General features: G+C 33.8%; 1 protein-coding gene across 2 annotated transcripts in view; it reads left to right on the plus strand.

The window, feature by feature from the left end:
• The window catches only part of LOC149784779 (peroxisomal acyl-coenzyme A oxidase 1-like), a 59,494-nt gene extending 49,137 nt beyond the window's left edge, over nt 1-10,357 (plus strand). Inside the window, exons 12-15 of one of the 2 annotated variants that reach the window (XR_016413957.1) lie at nt 1,302-1,445; nt 3,972-4,178; nt 6,141-7,716; nt 7,757-10,357. Coding sequence is in view for 1 of the 2 variants with exons in the window: in XM_089932795.1 (XP_089788921.1) it covers nt 1,302-1,445; nt 3,972-4,178; nt 6,141-6,218 (429 nt within the window). In the remaining variant the exon portion in view is untranslated. Of the gene's footprint in view, nt 1-1,301; nt 1,446-3,971; nt 4,179-6,140 lie in introns of both variants that reach the window. The other variant, XM_089932795.1, reaches the window with a different exon arrangement.
• The last annotated feature ends 10,631 nt before the right edge of the window (nt 10,358-20,988 follow it).

Raw genomic sequence — 20,988 nt, forward strand, 5'->3', positions numbered from 1 at the left:
TATTATTAAATTGGACTCCCTAGAGCAAGGAGATAAATGATCTCTTGCAATTGGGGATCAAAAAGTCAAAAGTAGAAGTTGCAAGAGTGGATTGCTCATATGTTCCCAAGACCACAGTGAAATCAATACGGTGAAGATGATAAATATTTTTTTTGTTCCATGTATAGTTTCTAAATAATGTTTCTGTTAATGTTTGAGATTATTCATTTTTTTGTGTTTTGACACCAACTGTGTCAGATGTCAAGTCTGTAATGGATAGGATCATGATGTGTTAAATTGCATGTTTAGGGAAAACTTCGTGATATGTTCTCATGACGGAAACTTGGATCTTCCAACACAATAGCTGTTCAAGTTTTACAAAAGTAGACACTAAACAAACCTCAAGTTATTCTGATACTTGTGTATATCATTTTATTATAAAGTGGACAGCAGTGAGGCTATGAAGGTGTTGTTATTAATATTAAATAAAATATTAATTCTTATTCTGAATTTTAATAATAATAGTAATAATGTAGTTTTATAGAAGTCTTTTTATTTCTTGTTTATTGAATGTACATGAGGCACTAAGCTGGGTCACCACAAAATAGACTTTGTGTTTAATCATTATCACTGATGAGAAACTTTTTCCACTTTGTAACATTTTCATTGTGACATCATAGCATGTAACATTAAACATTGTTTAAACTGGATGACACCTCTTTGTTGCTCCCATCTAAATCTATTCACAAACTTTAAGAATGATTTTGTTGTCTTTATTTCCTCTGGCAGTTATATAAAGATCTTGCATGGAATATTGATCCATGAGCAGTGAAATAAATTGAATAAATACCAACTGAACATGTGTGTGTATGTAATGAAACTAAAATAAATTACGCCAACTTCTGAAATAGTTGGTACCACACACCAGCACAGAAATGTTACATTTTGTACAACTGCAAATGAATGAATTCACAATGTATTTTTTTAATAGGATATGTGTACTAACTTTGTTGTGTACAAACTTTGCTTTGTGTACCTACTTTTGTTTTGACTTTCACTAACTGTAAACTTCGTACTGTGTGCTAACTTCGTACAGTGTACTTTGTTCTGTGTACTTTGTACTGTGTACTTTGTACTAACTTTGTTCTGTGTACTAAGTTTGTTCTGTGTACTAACTTTGTACTGTGTACTAACTTTGTATAAACTTTATGTTGTGTGCAAACTATGCTGACTTTGTACTAAGTTTGTACTACGTTTGTACTAACCATGTATTTGTTGTGTACTAGCTTGTACTAGTTATCTTGGTATTTAATATTTTTCAGGCCCATGTGGAAGCCTTCATAGTGAAGACTTTTGTTGAGGTTGTGTCTACTATGGCAGATAAAAATGTTCGTGCAGCCATGGAGAGTCTGTGTCGACTGTATGCAGTGCATGGAATGAACAAGAAGATGGGCGATTTCCTGAAGGTCTGATTCACCCTCTGTTTTTGCTAAGACAATGAAGTCTTTTGAATTTACACAATTTTGTAAAAGCCCAAGCAGTTTGCTTATATTAATATTGACAGATTTTCCTGCCTCTCTTGACTGCAGCATTCATTAATCTCTAGCATTATGTCATATTAAACTTGCAATAAGAACGTTTTGCTGTTTTTTTATGCAGGTCAGTTAAGTTTGGCTTTCAGAATGGGACTTGGGATAATGACAGTGATAAATAAGCAAGCGTGTGGTAATCAAACATCTGGCTAGATGTGCAAACGATAGAGCCTTATACAAATATTAGAGTTGAGATTAATGCTTGATGATGTTTCACCCATGATTAAAATAAATGAAATTTTAAGTTTAAATGTTATTCCTGCAAACTTATGATGAATAAAAATAAAGTTTCATAAGCTCAAACTATTATCATTTTATTAACTATGACTTGTCCTCAAGTCATAACATCAGTAAGTTATTGTGATATAATAAAAATTATCAGCATAACTCACATTTATGCATATTTGTATAAACTGGATACAAAATCCCAAAAGTATCTAACTAGTGCAGATAGAGATCAAATAAAAATCAGATGGAAATAGATTTTAAAAGCCCTAATTTACAGCTGTTATAAATTTACATGTATGCTGTGGAAAAAGATGTTCAGGAAAGAATTTTATAATTTACGTGCCCCACCATGCCAATAGTAGGTCAGCAAGGTATTCCATTTGTTCAGATACTCTGTGTTTACTTTGTTCAATTTTCATTTTAGGTCATTTCTGGCATATGTGGAGCATATGTATTCCATGATCATTTCTAGTTTAGTAAATTTAGCTCCACTTTAATTTTTATGTAAGATACAATGATGACTTTACAGCCAATCATAAAGTGGACTGAGTTTAATTTATGTAAGATACAGAGATGACTTTACAGCCAATCATAAAGTAGACTGAGTTTAATTTATGTAAGAGACAGCGATGACTTTACAGCCAATCAGAAAGTTGACTGAGCTTAATTTATGTAAGATATAGAGAGATGGCTTTACAGCCAATCATAAAGTGGACTGAGTTTAATTTATGTAAGATACAGAGATGACTTTACAGCCAATCAGAAAGTTGACTGAGTTTAGTTTATGTAAGATACAGAGATGACTTTACAGCCAATCATAAAGTTGACTGAGTTTAATTTATGTAAGAGACAGATGACTTTACAGCCAATCAGAAAGTTGACTGAGTTTAATTTATGTAAGATACAGAGATGACTTTACAACCAATCATAAAATGGACTGAGTTTAATTTATGTAAGATACAGAGATGACTTTACAGCCAATCATAAAGTGGACTGAGCTTAATTTATGTAAGATACAGAGATGACTTTACAGCCAATCATAAAGTAGACTGAGTTTAATTTATGTAAGATATAGAGAGATGGCGACACTCATATAGTGGACTAAGTTTAATGTATGTAAGATACAGAAATGACTCTAGAGCCACTCTTGTAGTGGGCTGAACTTCATTTATGTAAGAGATAGAAATGACTCTGGAGCCACTCTTGTAGTGGGCTGAATTTAATTTATGTAAGATACAGAAGTGACTGTAGAGACAATCTTGTAGTGGGCTGAATTTAATTTATGTAAGATACAGAAATTACTCTAGAGCCACTCTTGTAGGGGGCTGAATTTAATTTATGTAAGATACAGAAATGACTCTAGAACCACTTTGTAGTGGGCTGAATTTAATTTATGTAAGATACAGAAATGACTCTAGAGACAATCTTGTAGTGGGCTGAATTTATTTTATGTAAGATACAGAAATGACTCTAGAGACAATCTTACAGTGGACTGAGCTTCAGTTATATAAGATACAGAAGTGACTCTAGAGCCACTCTTATAGTGGGCTGAGCTTCAATTATATAAGATACAGAAGTGACTCTAGAGACAATCTTGTAGTGGACAAAGTTTAATGTATGTAAGATACAGAAATGACTCTAGAGCCACTCTTGTAATGGACTGAATTTAATTTATGTAAGATACAGAAGTGACTCTAGAGCCACTCTTACAGTGGACTGAGCTTCAATTATATAAGATACAGAAGTGACTGTGGAGCCACTCTTACAGTGGACTGAGCTTCAATTATATAAGATACAGAAGTGACTCTAGAGACAATCTTACAGTGGACTGAGCTTCAATTATATAAGATACAGAAGTGACTCTAGAGACAATCTTACAGTGAACTGAGCTTCAATTATATAAGATACAGAGGTGACTCTAGAGACAATCTTACAGTGGACTGAGCTTCATTATATATAAGATACAAAGATAGAGCCACTGCTATTCATTTATGTAAGATACAGACACGACTTTAGTGTCAGTCATGTTATGGATCCAGATTTCTTTGTAAGAGCACATTTTGTATATTTTTAAGCAACACAAGTACCTTTGAATGTTTAGACTATTTGGATTGAATATATCTATTGATAAAAAAATATGCAGAAATAATGTTTCATCATTTCATTGAGCAGGACAATTACATTAGTGGAGCACAAGCAGACATGCTGATGAACAAAATGTTGGATCTCTTCCAAGAAATAAGACCAAATGCTGTGGCACTTGTAGATGCTTATGATTACCATGACAACACCCTTCAGAGCTGTCTAGGTCGTTATGATGGAAACGTTTATGAGGCTTTATATGAATACTCCAAGAACTCTCCACTGAATGAGAAAGAGGTAAAAATAGATTTAATTGTTTAGCTCACCAGGTTGTATGACATGTTTAGCTCACCAGGTTGTATAACTTAAATGTTTAGCTCACCTGGTTGTATGACTTAATTGTTTAGCTCACCTGGTTGTGTGACTTAACTGTTTAGCTCACCTGGTTGTATGACTTAATTGTTTAGCTCACCTAGTTGTATGACTTAAATGTTTAGCTCACTTGGTCATATAACTTAATTGTTTAGCTCAAGAGGTTGTATGACTTAGTTGTTTAGCTCACCTGGTTGTATGATTTAATTGTTTAGCTCACCTGGTTGTAAGACAGATTAGCTGATGCTGTAAAACCAGTACCCATCATGCGTTGATCAACAGTTGCTGTTTTCACATTTTTCTCAAAATACACTGACCATTTTTCTATCAAGCTTGGCAGAGGACATGCTGGCATCAGTTGCTTTTATGTTCAAATATAGCCATTGTTTAAAAGAAGTATAAAAAAAATGGAAAAACGTTTAAACAGCTTCTTGTTTAAAACAATTTGAAGACTTTGACTAAGCTTAAATATTAAGCATCCTTGAATAGAGGTCTTTTAAGTTTATAAAAATAATGCCAATCCACTGTTGCTTTACTAAAATATGAAATGTTTTAACAGCTTCCAGTCCAAAAACACTCAGCAAAATTTGACTTAATTTGACAGAAAACATCCTTGCATGAAGCTTTTTCAAGAGTTTGAAAATAATGCTGTTACATCAAATATAGGCACTGTTACTAAATATAACCACTTTGAATTACTCTTCAGAAAATACTTAACAGAACTTTATCAAATTTAACATACTCCTACCATTATTGGCATACAGCTTTATACAAAAGGTGTTCATCTGCTGTCAGATATGGCTACTGTTTCTAAAAGATTAAGTTTTTTAAACTACTAAACCAAATGTGACAGAGCATCGGGGCTTGAAGAACTTTGAAATTTTTTTTCAACAAAAGACAATGAATAGAATTTTACCAAATTTGACAGTGTCCTAGCTTGAGACTGCCAGATTTATGCAAATGATGTATAGCTTGCTTGAGATTGCCAGATTTATACAAATGATGCTATAGCTTGAGATTGTCAGATTTATACAAATGATGCCATAGCTTGAGATTGTCAGATTTATACAAATGATGCTATAGCTCGAGATTGTCAGATTTATACAAATGAGGCTATAGCTTGAGATTGCCAGATTTATACAAATGATGCTGGACTGCCATAAAGGGTAATTGGTATTACTATAAACATAAACCAACACACACACACACACACACATATATATATAAACAGGATTATACCAACTTTGGGAGAAAGCATAATGTATTTACAATTGATCCCATTGTTTAATTTAGCATAGAATTTAGAGTCTAGTTTATTAGCATAGATATTGGGGCCTATCACGGATTTTAGGGCATAGTTATTTAGTAAATATATTAGGGTTTTGTTTATTTTTTGATCATTATCATTTCATCTAGCATAGATTGTAGGACCATGCTCATTTCATTAGATTTTAGGGCCTTGTTCATTTCGTTTAGAATAGATATTGGGCCCAGTTCATTAGCATAGACCTATTGGTTTATTTATTTTTTATATAGATTTTAGTTCTTAGTTTATTAGCATGGATTTCAGGGCCTTCATTTTATTTAGCATATACATTAGGGCCAACCAATAGACCATTTAAGGAAAATGTAAAGTGGAGTGTGTGCATTGTGCATGTTTGATGTGCATGTGATAATTCATCTAGATGTAGCTAGAAAACCAGTGCCTATTATTTGAGCCCTTATGAATATTCCACTAAAATATAAAATGTATGTTATTTTGTTTGATCTATGCTATTCAATTTTGACTTGTTACTTTATTTCTTAGGACAGTTATCAGCACATGTTTATTGTTTTGATATACTGTTAACATTCTTGTTATACTTTCAAATTTCTTATCTTTTGCAGGTTCTTGATTCCTACTACAAGTATTTGCGTCCTGTGATGAAGGGAGAGTACAACATTCCTCCAGTAGCAAGATTATAGATCAGTTCTGGTTCCTTCTTATGATTCCTGAATTTTCGTAGCAGGATTTGTTTTCATTATCAAACAATTTATTTTTAATGCTTATTGTTCATTATGAGTTGTGAGACTTGCCAAGGACCATGAATATAAAAAAGTTTATTTTACTTTTGGACAATTTTCAGCATAGACACATTTTATAACTAAGTTTCAGCATATTTGAAACTTCAGTGGGGTTTAATATATTATTTTCCACACTGTCATCTATACTTACATGCCGTAGAGTAGAAAATGAATATATCCCATCTAATCAAATTTCACAGTATTACAGGCTGCCAATAGCCGTTGTGACTATATACATTGCTTACTCCTTGTAATGTTGTTTATGGGAGATACAGAAGTCAGGTTACTTTATTTTAGGTGTGTTATAACAAGACTGTCTCCTAAATGCAAAAAACATAAAAATGATGTATTTAATAAGGTGACACTTTTTGATTCTTGTTGGTTAAGTACAAAAATAAGTGTGAGTTGAAGTCAGTAACAATTGTAGAAAAAGAAACTGAGAATTTAAAGGGATCAGTGACAACTGACATTATAGAGTGATCTGATCAGTGACAACTGACAAAATATAGAGTGACCAATGATAACTGACAAAATATAGAGTGACCAATGATAACTGACAAAATATAGAGTGATCAATGATAACTGACAAAATATAGAGTGACCAGTGATAACTGACAAAATATAGAGTGACCAATGATAACTGACAAAATATAGAGTGACCAATGATAACTGACAAAATATAGAGTGATCAATGACAACTGAAACAATATATAAGGATGAGTAACAACTGAGGCAGTATAGAGTGATCACTGACAACTGACAAAATATAGAGTGATCAGTGACAACTGACAAAATATAGAGTGATCAATGACAACTGACAAAATATAGAGTGATCAGTGACAACTGAAACAATATATAAGGATGAGGGACAACTAAGACAATATAGAGTGATCAGTGAGAACTGACAATAGAGGGATGGATGACCATATCCAGATTATAAGGGGAATACTAGTAAACAGACAGACATTGTGGAGAACCAATGTAATTTAGCATCTTTATACCTTGTTAGAATTAACTTGATTTTTACCCCGTCTATCCCTTATTTTAATGAATTTGATTGTAACCCATCTACCCCTTATTAGAACTAATTGGATGTTTCTATTTGCCTTGAGCAATTTCACCTAAAACTGCTATCTGCCACATGTCCATATCACAAAGGTTCCATTCTGTTATACAGGTCAGCATGATTTTACTATAAAATTTGTTTAAAGCGACATTCCTTCCAGAAACCAATTTTTTGACTACTGTTATGAGTGTATTCTTTGCAGTATGTAGTGATATAAAATGGGGATCTTACCACCAAAATCCTCAATCATCAGCCAGTTTGCCTTGTTTATTTTTTGGGAAACCCATATTTTTATGGTCTAAAAATAGTTTTATTTATAAATAGCGATTGATGGTTTTGATAATGATACTTGCTTTCCTTGAATTGTGTTCAGGTGTTTGTTTTGATTTTGTATTGTGATGTACTCGTCTTTTATAGACAGTGTAAGTTTTAGCTTGGTTCAAGTTGTCTAGAACACTGTAACAGTGAGATCATATGTTCTTTACACTGTTTTTCGTGACCATTGAGTTGAGTGTGGGTTTGCTGTGTACAGTTGCATGTGCCACAGTTACCTCAATGCTGGCTTGTTGACATTGGGAATTAAGTGCATGATGAAAAATAAGCTGGAACAGTCTGACCTAATTTAAAGACAGTCATTTTCTTGGAGCTTTATGTCCCCAGTGGGATTCCCCTCATCAGGTCCATATTGGATTCCCTTTTTTTTAACTTGACACTTGTTTGTCTGTGTTCAAAATATATTCACCATTTCAGAGAGCAAGAAAAGCATGTCAGGTCATTATCTCAATTTTCAATATTTTGGCAATATAATGCAGCTTTAAAACACAAATTTAACTAAAGATTTCATTAAAGATGGCTTTATTTATAAATGACAGATATGTGTACATCTTATACTGTGTCTTTATTTATAAATGACAGATATGTGTACATGTTATACTGTCGTTATTTATAAATGACATGTGTACATGTTATACTGTTTTTATTTATAAATGACAGATATGTGTACATGTTATACTGTCTTTATTTATAAATGACAGATATGTGTACATGTTATACTGTGTCTTATTTATCTGTGACAGATGAACTTGTTTTACTGTGTCTTTATCTGTGACAGATGAACTTGTTTTACTGTGTCTTTTTCTGTGACAGATGAACTTGTTTTACTGTGTCTTTATCTGTGACAGATGAACTTGTTTTACTGTCTTTATTTATTAATGACCGATGAACATGATGTACCATGTCTTTATATATAAATGACAGCTATATGAACATTTTATTCTGTGTCCTTATTTGGAAATGGCAGGTATGTAAACATGTTGTGCAGTGTCTTTTATCAGGTATGGGGCAACATTAATGCCTTAGTTAAGTAGAAGGTTTTTCTCTTTTTGTTCTATTAAACTTGTGATATATGTGTAGGCTATAACTTTGTATGTCTTGCAAATATAAAAGTCTAGTCAGAAAGTAACCAGAATATAGTCATTATAGTAAAATTATTAATAAGCAGATTGTGTGTTCTGTGGTAAGATATTTCATCCATTGAATATATTTTTATACATGAATAATTATTGGAACAGAATAGGGTGTACTGGTGAACTACTTTGTTGTGGTAGATGAATTAAAATTGACTGAACTGCATTGTAGGGCACAAATAAATGTTGCGGTTGTGTCAGAATGGCATCCTTTGGATTTTTACTTTTCAATGCCACTATATCATTATAAGGTTGATACTCCAGATTTCAATCTACCATTTTATAATCCAGGCAATATTGAACTTCAGGGGCATTTTTATACATTGCAGAATGATTTCCCTTGAAATAGTGCATTTTGGTTGTCGGTATAGACCTCAGTCTTAGTCAAGTATTATGTAACACAGTCATTCCTATCTATTAATATTGATGCATCATTATGCTGACCCATATAGCTATGAATAATATATTCATATCATAGTTTACATGTATTTTATTTGAACATAGAATATTCATAATCATGAGACGTTGACATTTTTCCACAACAGTGGTAATTTTTTCCTTTGAGATTCTATCCAGTTCTATCACTTTTTAAATTGTAAAACAGTAATGTCAACATGTCGCTTATTTACAGTAGTTTATTTGCATATACAGAGTATGGATAAAATATAGATATTGAATAGAAATACATATAAATAAACATATTCACTAATGATATTGTATTTCTTTCATCTATTTATTTTTATATGAGCAAATTGTTGTAATATGTAGAGAACACCTTGTGGGTGAACTTTAAATGTTTTTCTGTGGATCATAGACATTTTACTGAAAAAATTATTTAGATGTGATCCATACATTTACTCAAATTAATATTCAAATTAATATTATATGTGAACCTGATTACATTTTGCACATTGATTTACATTATCTCCATCATCTTTGAGGGATGACTGGTGCATATACATGTTTTGTTTTAATCTCATCAAATTTATAGAAATAATTGAAGAATATTTAAATATTTTAAACTTGTGTGGTCCTTGAATAAATTATGCATATGATTTCTTTTCACACAGCGATGATAAAATATAATGATCAGTTCATCAGATTCTGTGTACTGCAGTTTTATTTAAAATTTGCATACAGTTTCATAAACAAAATATTTTTGATTCATAATAGATTTTTTTGTATGCACTGAACTGATACATGGCAGTCATTATCATATATTTGTATACTAGTACATTTAATTTCAAATTAGCTGTGTTTGTTAATATCAAATTATAAAACTATAATTGATCCAATTACATTCATTACAATTTTGTGATTCATTGTGGGTGGGGTGGGGGTGAATTTCATGTATTTTCATGAAAATAATACAAATTTGATGTGAATTCAGCATTTGATTTCATGCAGATTATCCTGACGCAAAGGAAATTTTTTTCTGTATAAATAGTGTAATTTCTATGTATTTTAGAGATGAATATCTGTGATTCAGCAATAAACAGTAAATGACATTTTCTTTAAATTTTTATTTTATACTTAGTGTAGACTATCTTGGAGGGAGGAAGTTATAGTGGAGTTGGACATGTCTATCCATCATCCTTTTCGTTACTTAGTATCATCTAAACTCTGACATATCTACTTAGTATCCTTACCTATCATGACTAGACGTGTCCAGCAAAATATGAAATCAGTCTGTTCACCATTTTAAGAATTATCAATATTTTTATATAACTAATTGTGTTCATCAGTCTGTCAGTTAAACTTTACTCCAGTTAATGTCTCCTTAACCATTAGAAATATCTTCCTAAAATTTGGTATCTATTTTTATTGTGACTAAATTCTGTCTCGTAAAAGATCAGGCTTTGACAGAGTATGACTTTTAGAGTTATCTATCCATGTTTGAAACCATTTAAAATATTGTCTTGAAACTTTGCATGCTCTGGTATCATTGCTAGGCAATGTACTTTGTACAGTGTGTCTTGTATCATCACTAGACAGTATACTTTGTACAGTGTTTTGTGCCATCACTAGACTACTTTTTACAGTGTATCTTGCAACATCACTAGATAGTGTACTTTGTACAGTGTCTTGTATTATCACTAGGCAATGTATTTTGTACAGTGTCTTGTGTTATCACTAGACAGTACTTTTTACAGTGTTTTGTCTCATCGCTAGACAATGTACTTTATATAGTGTTTCTTGTATCATCACTAGACATTGTATTTTGTACAATGTGTCTTGTATCATCCCTAAACTACTTTGTACAGTGTCTTGTGTCATCACTAGAGTCATCACTGGACATTGTATTTTGTACAGTGTCTTGTATCATCACTAGACAGTGTACTTTGTACAGTGTGTCTTGTATCATAACTAGACAATGTACTTTGTATGGTGTGTCTTGTATCATCACTAGACAATGTATTTTGTACATTGTGTCTTGTACAACATGGACTCTATATCTGACTCAGCATTTTATGACTTGTTCCATTTTAAAAATAATTTAGTCTGTCCATATCTCTTTTGACAGGTAATTTCTTTGGAACCATTTCAGATATTTTAAGGAATCTTTGCATATTTATCAAGGCAAGAGTTTGTTATTTATAAAAAATATGTTATTACTTTTAGAGGTGAATATTCCATAAACACCTGCTAACTGACAAATCTAGTTTCATTTGACTCCATGTGCATATTGCTTACTGACAAATCTAGTTATGTTTGACTCCATGAACAAATTGCTAACTGACAAATCTAGTTTCATTTGACTCCATGAACAAATTACTAACTGACAAATCTAGTTTCATTTGACTCCATGAACAAATTGCTAACTGACAAATCTAGTTTCATTTGACTCCATGAACAAATTGCTAACTGATAAATATAGTTTCATTTTACTTCATTTATATATTGCTAACATTTCAGTTTGCATTGATATGTTTTAAAACTAGAAATGAAAAATGTACATTTACTTTTTCGTCTGTATTGAGTTCTCATGAAAACAGCTTTGATCAAAACTCTCCTTAGGGTTCATTTTCTTCACAATACTCCATGTACCCTAAATTAGTTGTTAGTGAAAGTAGGTTCTCAAAACATTTTAAAAATTAAATGAGTTTCTTATGTTTTTGTTACCACACTTGCCTTCTACTTATTGGTGGGACGATACAAGTCCAGTATTTTGTTCAGTATTGGATTTATTGTGCATTATTGGGTTGATAGGTGGAGATTGAGACATTTCTCCTTGCTTTGTTACATTTACCCAACAAATACAGTAAAAAATACATTTACTACAATAATAATATTGTCATCAGTGCATTATTGTTCTGCATGTTTACATTGATTGTCTTTACAGTACATTCAATACGAATAACTTACAATTCCATATATTTATTAATTATCCATCTAGAGAGATAGTGATCAACTAAACCTAAACAACAGTCAGTGTTTAGAGCAAAAAGTAGGGACTAGACAGACAGACAGACAAAGGGTATGGACAGAACGATATGATAACAATAAAATGCAGGTTAATAACCTATTAAAATGTATTAAAATACATCAACATGCATTCCCGAGAAATATGCAGAGTACATATAAAATAAACTATTACATTAATCATATTATAAATCTATTTACTTATCATATGGGACAAAGGCCAATTTACATCAAGCACAAGAATCATCAGGCACTATAGTGCAATGCCATGACCAGCACCCTTCAGAAACTCTAATGGACTGACCACTAATATGCTGTTCATACTATGTTGTTTATACAGACAAGTAGCAAACTGACCAATCAGAAAGTTGTTTACCACTTGTCATGCAATAGAACAACCCAGCATGACCAGCAGTCAGGGTAGTTGCATTGCTCAGTGAACAAAACTCGTAACAGGTGGTTCAAGGTTACCTAAATGGCTGAATATGTGTAAAATGAGAATAACACAATAATTGCAACTGATGACTGTATTTCACTCAATAATAAACATTAACTACATAAAATAATATAAAATACCTACTTCTGCCTAATTAAAACATGAATATAAAATTATAAAACATATGCTCCTGCTACATCTATATTTGTTTTGGGTTTTTTTCTTCTGTTTTTTTTTTTTAATTGTAGCAACATGCTTCCTGTGTGATATTTTTCATTCATAAAAGCCAAAATGGCCTTTTCTCAAAGGTTTTTTTGTGTGGCTACTATTGAATATTTTTCAGATAATTATGTATTTGCCTACAAGTCGAGTTGAACATAAAACTTAAAAGACCGAGATCTGCTGTCACCCAATAAACTGGCATATCTAGGTCTATGGAGTTTGTTAGGAATAATCAGTAAGGCAGACAACATAGACGCTGATATTTTAGTGCATTATGCAATGGCAGATCAGTCAGTGCTGCTTGCTCTTGGAATTGATTTATAATTGAGTATTTATAATAACTGCAGCATCCCACCCAATGCTGATTCCACAGCTGCTCAAAGGACTCACCCACTTGCATTCGTAAATGTATTCTCCCTTCCCACATTCATCCCATCATTCTTTGTTTAACCATTGCTTTTTATGTATAATCGTTTAAATAGGAAGTACTTGCCGTCTTCTTGATATGAAAAACCTATTCTGGGGACACTACAAGTCCTTCAATCGGCAAGGTACCAGACTCACGACAAAAAGGGTGCCGTTTTGAATATTGCCTGGGTCAGGCCACCATGATGTGCCTCCGGTCACTACTTTTTGCTCCAATTGCATTGCTGCAACGTAACCTTTCATGTAATGATATATCCTTAAACGCAAATCAATCAATCTGTTTTATTATCAGTTGTTAATACTCTTTTATTCATAAGATTTATTTTAGAAACAAGTTTATTTACACCCTCCTACACCATCTCGCAGAGAATTCTTGTCCATTTTCGTCTCCTCTACACTAATTTACACAAGGAAAACGCCATGGTACAGCGGAATTAAGCAACATGCTGCGCGCATAATTATATCTTCATTTTTGAAGATATTTCGAAATTATTTATTTCTGTCAATCATTACATCCGTCCATATCTCGATCCAAGTTGTCATCTGAACTGCATCTACATCGACTGACGTAAAGTCATCGCATTAACTACGATGTTTCATGAAGATAATTAGAGAACAGCGAAGATTTCAGATCCTCAAAACATTCCCCTGGAGAGTACGGGATGGAGATCAAATGTCACAGTTGCACAGTTAGATATATACTTTGTATCCTGAACTTAATCTATATCAAATGCGGTCTGGTGGTCAATTTTGGTGTAATGTTTTATAAGGAGCAAAAAACGGAAAAGGTTTCAGATCCCGGATGCATACCCTGGGGGATGAGGGGTAGGGGTCAGTTGCCATCGTCGTTAAGTCACGTGGACTCGTCCATGTAACCGCTCCGGTGGCAAAATGGTTAGAGCGTCCGTCTCGGATGCGGGAGGTCGCAGGTTCGAACCCCGGCCGAGTCATACCAAAGACATAAAAATGGAACTAACAGCTGCCTCTAAAGACGCTCAGCATTAGGAGGTTATTATTAGGACTGGTCGGCATGGTGTCAGGATAATGTGACTGGGTGGGACATGATGCTACATGTCTGTGGCAGGATGCACCAGTGCTAGACATCACTACGAACTGCCACACTGCAGACAACGTAGCGATATGACTGAAAAGTTGTTAAAGCTACGTTAAAAAATCCAAATCACACACACATTCACACACACACACACACTCGTCCATGTAACATGACTGGAGACCAATAGCGATCATTTGATCATATTTAGTATTTTATTTCACACAGAAATTTCAAATCATAAATACAGCAAGGGGGACTTGCAGGTATTTGTGAGTCATTCCATTTCTGCCCATAACTTTTATTTATATACCTTTTACAGAAACTTCTCGTCATTACCTTTTATCTTGTACCATACATTTACATTTATATGGAAGCATTTATCTTCCTGATTTTTTTTGGTACAATTATTTTCCTTTACATTTTAGAACTTTTATATCGTCATCATTTAACCAGTATTGTGCTGACGTGCCATTAAATACATAAATATCTGGTTAATTGGCTAGTTGTTGTTTAATGGGATATCAAAACATGAACGGTTTTAGTTCGCTACAGCAATTCTGAGTAAAGTGCTTTGCCTGGAGACAATCGAAGTCTGCGGTCCCAGTCTGATCTAAGCAACACGTTAAGAGACATTTTATTTCTACAATATATCTTACGAAAATAATTACGCCAGTACACAGGCTTTACGGAAGATATTAACTTAAATGAAGAACATATTCTATATCACACCGTTAGTATAGGGCTCAGACCACAAATTCAATTTATCTACAAGTCATAAGGAACAAAAATTCAGACAAACAAACAAGCAAAAGAAATACACTGTTATATGCACTAGATGTTTCAGTTCACGACATATTTACTTCTTGATTAAAGTTAGTGCAAACATTCTGGACGATCCAGATAGAGTGTTTCGCGGCATGTTTTTTTAAACATTATTTTTACAAATATTTTTACTATAGATAAATGTTTCTGAAGCAAGCGGAGTAGGCCTAACGTTAAAAATAGTAGGTTCAGGTTATATTTTGACCTGCTGGGAAGAATCATATAGAAGTTGAAAATACTGGTAAAGGTTTGAGGAAATTTAAAAAAAGAAAGGGTATGTGGTGTTTTGAGTAGAGTAATTTATCGACATGCACATGTTTAGGTGATGTGCATAAAATTGGCCACGTTTCATGGGAGTCCATGAAGAACTGGGGGGGGGGGGGGCAATAAAAGAGGAAATAACTCTAAAAGAAATGTCTGGAGAGGATTATTTGAGAGTGTTTGTCTTTAATTACGTAAAGCATTGCGTTGCTTGGTCCTTTCTGTTACTAGACGGATATCGCACTTGTAAACAATCTGTCGGTTTAGAGAGTGAGTAATTACTAGCCTGTATCGGTAAACATTACCATATTGCCGTTCAATAATTGATTTCTCATGTTCATTCCATCTCTAATGTTTGCACAATGCATATGTTTCTTGAAATTGGTTTGATAGACACGTATAGGTCAGTGCATTGCCTTTGCACGGTATTGGTTTCTACGTTTTTTTGGCTTCTTTAGCATCAGACGAATTTTGCGGGTGCAGAAGTAAGTTTATATTTTAAACTAGCTATTGTCCGTCCTAGGATGGAATAATAAAAGAAAGTTTCAAGATAAATTGTTTTAAAAAGTAGTTAATAAATAAATAAATAAATAAATTGAGATGAGCGAGTTATTACAAAAGTTTGAATACAAAAATACGAAAAGAGTTTTTTAAAAAATTGGATACCTTTGCGAGCGTCGAACCCGTGATACATAGAGAAACAAATGTGAATGTTTTTTATGTAAGATACTGTTATTGCCGTTTTACATATCATAAGCTTTTTTGTAAAAATTGAAGCAAACATCACATATCTAAATATTACGTTATCCTTAGACGTTGTTCTAAGTAGTTTTAGTGTGGTAGTACGTTGCATTTTTGATGGTACAAATTCAGCGTAACGTTCATTATCTTAATTCCTTACTATCTGTCCCAACCCTGCAAAACATGCTGTTGTGTTGTTTTTAAATTTGTTTTGATGATGATGGGGGGGGGGGGGGTCATTAAGCGCTGTACTCTGGTATCTGACATGAAGGGTGGCCTCATCCGATGCAAGTGATTAACTCATTTACCTGGATACGCATCACGATTAGGACAGAAAATTCAAGTATTCTGCTTTCTTAATCGCCATGAACGTTCTTAAATATTAAAGAAAATACCTCCAATGATATATTTACAGCATAAATTTAAATGTATAATACAGATGATATTGATTATAAGGTCCTAGTAACAGGTGACAGCATGAAGGATTAAACCCAAGTTGTCAAAAGAGTACGCGGATGTAAAAACTTCCCCATATCATATCTAACGACTACTGGAAGTGTGACGTAGTTGTCAGCAAGTTATTGCATCTCCTCTCGAAACATGCTTTTTCGTCGAGTTATAGTTGTCCTAATAATTAATAAATTCATCCCGAATACAGTGCGTATCCGAGGGAAAATCCGTCGCTCTGTGTGATCCAAAAAGCAGAGAAATAGCTTCCGTATAATAGTTGTTTTACTGTAGCTGGTATCAGTTTAATATCATAATATCTCGTACAGATACTCATGTAAAGTATAATTTTCGTAAACATTAAAAACATTGGTACAACTAAATATTGTTTTCGGTGTATATGTTGGTTTCACCTTGATTATACGATTTAAAAATCGACCAGTTGATATCATAGTTAGTATTTATTATATATATATATATATATATATATATATATATATATATATATATATATATATATATATATGTTTAAAAGAAAGCACAAAAAGACATGACTTCATGATTCCTGAGAGTCGTGTTCTCGCAAACCTCATTATACTACAGTCGCACACTTTCTTTTTCTGGTCAAAGCTCTGAGTTAAACTTGGTTAAAAGGGCAGGATTTGATACTTTTTAGTGGTACGTTATATCCTATATTAAAATTCTGATCCCCAGAAACCTGGATCGTTCTTATTTTTCCTGAACATTTATGAGAATTCGTCAGTGTTATGACCGTTTCATCGTAATATAAACAAATTCTACCTGTTGATTCCAATGGTACACTAAATAAAAGGTAAGGTCAGCTGAACAAAATATAAAGCAATGACAAATTTTTGGGGATATCTAATACGTTTTTAAATATATAGAACTTGCACTGATGTATGTGTATGTATGTTGCTTAATTCTCTCTCTCTCTCTCTCTCTCTCTGTGGCAATTCCGTCATCGTCAAAGTCTATTTTAATAGTGCAAGAACCATTATCATCATTACTGTGCATTTCTGCCTTTATGGATTCGTGATTTGAAGAGTGCTGTTTAATTTAACTTGGCATTCATTCTCATCTTAATGTCAATAAATGTATTTGTTTATCGTTTGTTTCTTTATGTTTGAGGGAAATATTGATTAAACGTTATCAAATCCATTAAGACTGATATTTGAAAATTTCATATAGGCGTTGTTCTGTGAAAGCGTGTTTGATTTTGTCCATGAGTGTTCACAATGTAATAATAAACTCCCTCTCTCTCTCTCTCTCTCTCTCTCAGTGGGTGCCAGCATTTTAAGTCGTGTGTCTTTGCCAAGGTACATAACACAAAATCTAATCAGAACACACACACACACACACACACACACACACAAACATATATATATATATACACACGAAATAAATAAATAAATATGAATATATGCATACGAAAGGACACTGATTGGCTGAAGAGACTCGTCGGTGTAGTGTAGACCGCTACGGTGGCCTAGCGGCTAGAGCGTCCGCCTCTGATGCGAGAGGTCGCGGGTTCGATCCCGGCCGAGCCATATCAAAGACTTACAAAAATGGTACTAACAGCTGCCTCAATGGGCGCTCAGCATTAAGAGGTTAGTATTAGGACTGGTCAGCATGGTGTCAGGATAATGTGACTGGGTAGGACATCATGCTACATGTCTGTGGCATGATGCCCCAGTGCCAGACATCACTATAAACTGCCACATTGCAGACATCGTAGCGATATGACTGAAAAGTTGTAAAAGCTACGTTAAAAATCCAAATCACACACACACACACACACACACACACACACTCGTCGGTGTAGATGGATCATGCAGACTTTTTAATCACAGGAGTTTCATTTGATTAAGAAGTAGTCTTGTTCAACCACTTTTTTCGCGTGTCTCTACGAGATTGTAGGATATCCTTAGGTGACATAAATGTCCATAATATTTTTTTAAATAATATTTTAGCAACCACATGAAAAATGTTTCAAGTATAGTGAGTTTGCTTCTGAATTTGGATCTTGAAAACTTTCAAACCATTGCACTAACTCATTTCATTATGTAACCACAGCAAGCACCGATTGGCTCGTATCCGAACTTAATTTGCCAGTCAATATCATTCATAGGCAGGTATAATACGTCAAGTTGACAGAGAAATCATGAATTTGCGCCACCACCAAACCCCTCCAATTTATTTCGGATATTCCTACAAGCACATTCAAGGTTATTCCTCGACTCAACACAAATGGCCGAACGATGTTCCCACTGTGGCCAATAACCAATAAAAATGTGTTCGAAAATTAAAGATGCGTCAGCAGATTTCCAAGGGAAGCAACAAGCATCTTCCTTCTACTTCAAAACGCATGCGTTAAAATTATAATTAGAAATCTTTTGTCAGCTACTGATATCCTCCATCGTTCCCCATCCCCATATCTGTGTGTGTGTGCGTTTGTAAAAGGCGCTAAACGGGGACATCAGTGTATATACACACCAACAGACCTGAGACACCTCGAAACACGGACGTCCCCGTTTTATAATGTCGGCTTAGGGGTCGTCCATTAATTATGTCAACAAAATTGGGGGGGGGGAGGGGGTCTGAAGAAGTTTGACATGTGTTGACATGGGGGAGGGGGGGAGTACAAGATAAATTGACGTCAACAATGTTATTTTTTACAATAAATTTAATAAATAAAAAAAACAGAAATTAATGAATCAGCCACTACGCCCATTATAACAATTGAGGAACATTTGGCTTCCCCATGGGAAAATGATAGAAGCTAGAATATAAACTCGATTTTTTTCATGAATTCAAAGTGTTATAGTCAATTTGAAATCTGTTAAACAAGTTTAAAAAATGAAATAAAATTTATTTGTAGACCTTTTAATTTCCATAATTCTATTTTTAGCATAAAAGCCAGCCGTATAAAATATTGTTAGTTTGGGGGGGGGGTGTAAAATTTTATTAGTGGGGTCACTGAAAGTTTGACAGCTGTTGACAAGGGGGGAGGGGGTGTAAAAAATTGCCTAAAAATTGTTGACATAATTAATGGACGTCCCCTTAAATGAAATGCCAAGGCCTTATTTAATGATACAAACCTTAAAATAAGCTTATCTGAGCATATCCCCATTTTGCTGGTATTTTTTCACATCACGCTATACACAACAATACACACGTCCCACTCGACTCAAAATCTTGTGTGTATCAGTCGGAAAACTGCGCCCCCGTTTACGCGGTAAAAATTCACACTGTTGTGCTGGCAGCTTGCGCATATCGCTTCCTAATTACTGACCGAAGATAGCATGAAGAAGAGCTAACAGGATCTAAATCATTTATATAAACATAGACAAATATATATGACATATTTTCTATTTTAACACAGACAGCAATATCGACATACATGTTTATTAATGGGTAGTCCAACGTTCATAACACAATTCGCCAAATTAGATCGGGAACCAAGAAAAATGAATAAACGGTTTCATGCAGATATTATGCACGGTTTTTACAATGGACAAGAGATTCTTGCAAGTCATATGTGCTTGCATATTTTATCTCTTTTTTAACTCTGAGCCATGCACATTTTGATAAGAAATATACTGGAAAATATCAACATTGATTTTAGTTCATTCAAATGTGGTTAGAAGCATAATAACGAACATTCTACATGGTGAACAAAACATAATACCATTTCTGTCCTACAATTAACCGCACAAGAGGTAAATCAGAGAAGTTAAGATTGAAACAATAGGAAATAAAAATAAACTTTTGTAAGTACTTGTACATGGCACCAGTCACGACGCTGAAAATACAAGCTTTTATAGTCAAATTTAGTGTTTCTCGATGTATCATAAATGTGCATGCTGGCTGAAGTACAAATAATGTGAAAGAAAGCAGTCAGATAAATTTTATTTGACTCAGAGGTAAATTATCAAATATTTCACACTCTTTTCTCGTTTAGTCAGTACCTTTTAATATTCTCTCTCTCTCTCTCTCTCTGCTTCGTTACTTCTGTCTGTCGTTCTTACTTCTTGCTAGCTCCATTTCTTTATGGTCGTAAGTCCCTTGTTTTCCCCTATTTGTAAGGACCCGATGATAACAGTCGTCAATTTTTCTCTAATCAATCAATGACCACAAACAGGCAACATTAAATTCACAACTGACTTCACTAATCGAAAGGACCACTCCAGTGGCCTAGTGGTTAGGACGTCCTCCTCGGATGCGGGAGGTTGTGGGTTCTATCCCCGGCCGAGTCATACCAAAAACATACAAAATGGTACTAACAG

Source organism: Sinohyriopsis cumingii, chromosome 14 (genome assembly GCF_028554795.1).
Source record: "Sinohyriopsis cumingii isolate HCF-2022 chromosome 14, ASM2855479v2, whole genome shotgun sequence".
Taxonomy (NCBI): Eukaryota; Metazoa; Mollusca; class Bivalvia; order Unionida; family Unionidae; genus Sinohyriopsis; species Sinohyriopsis cumingii.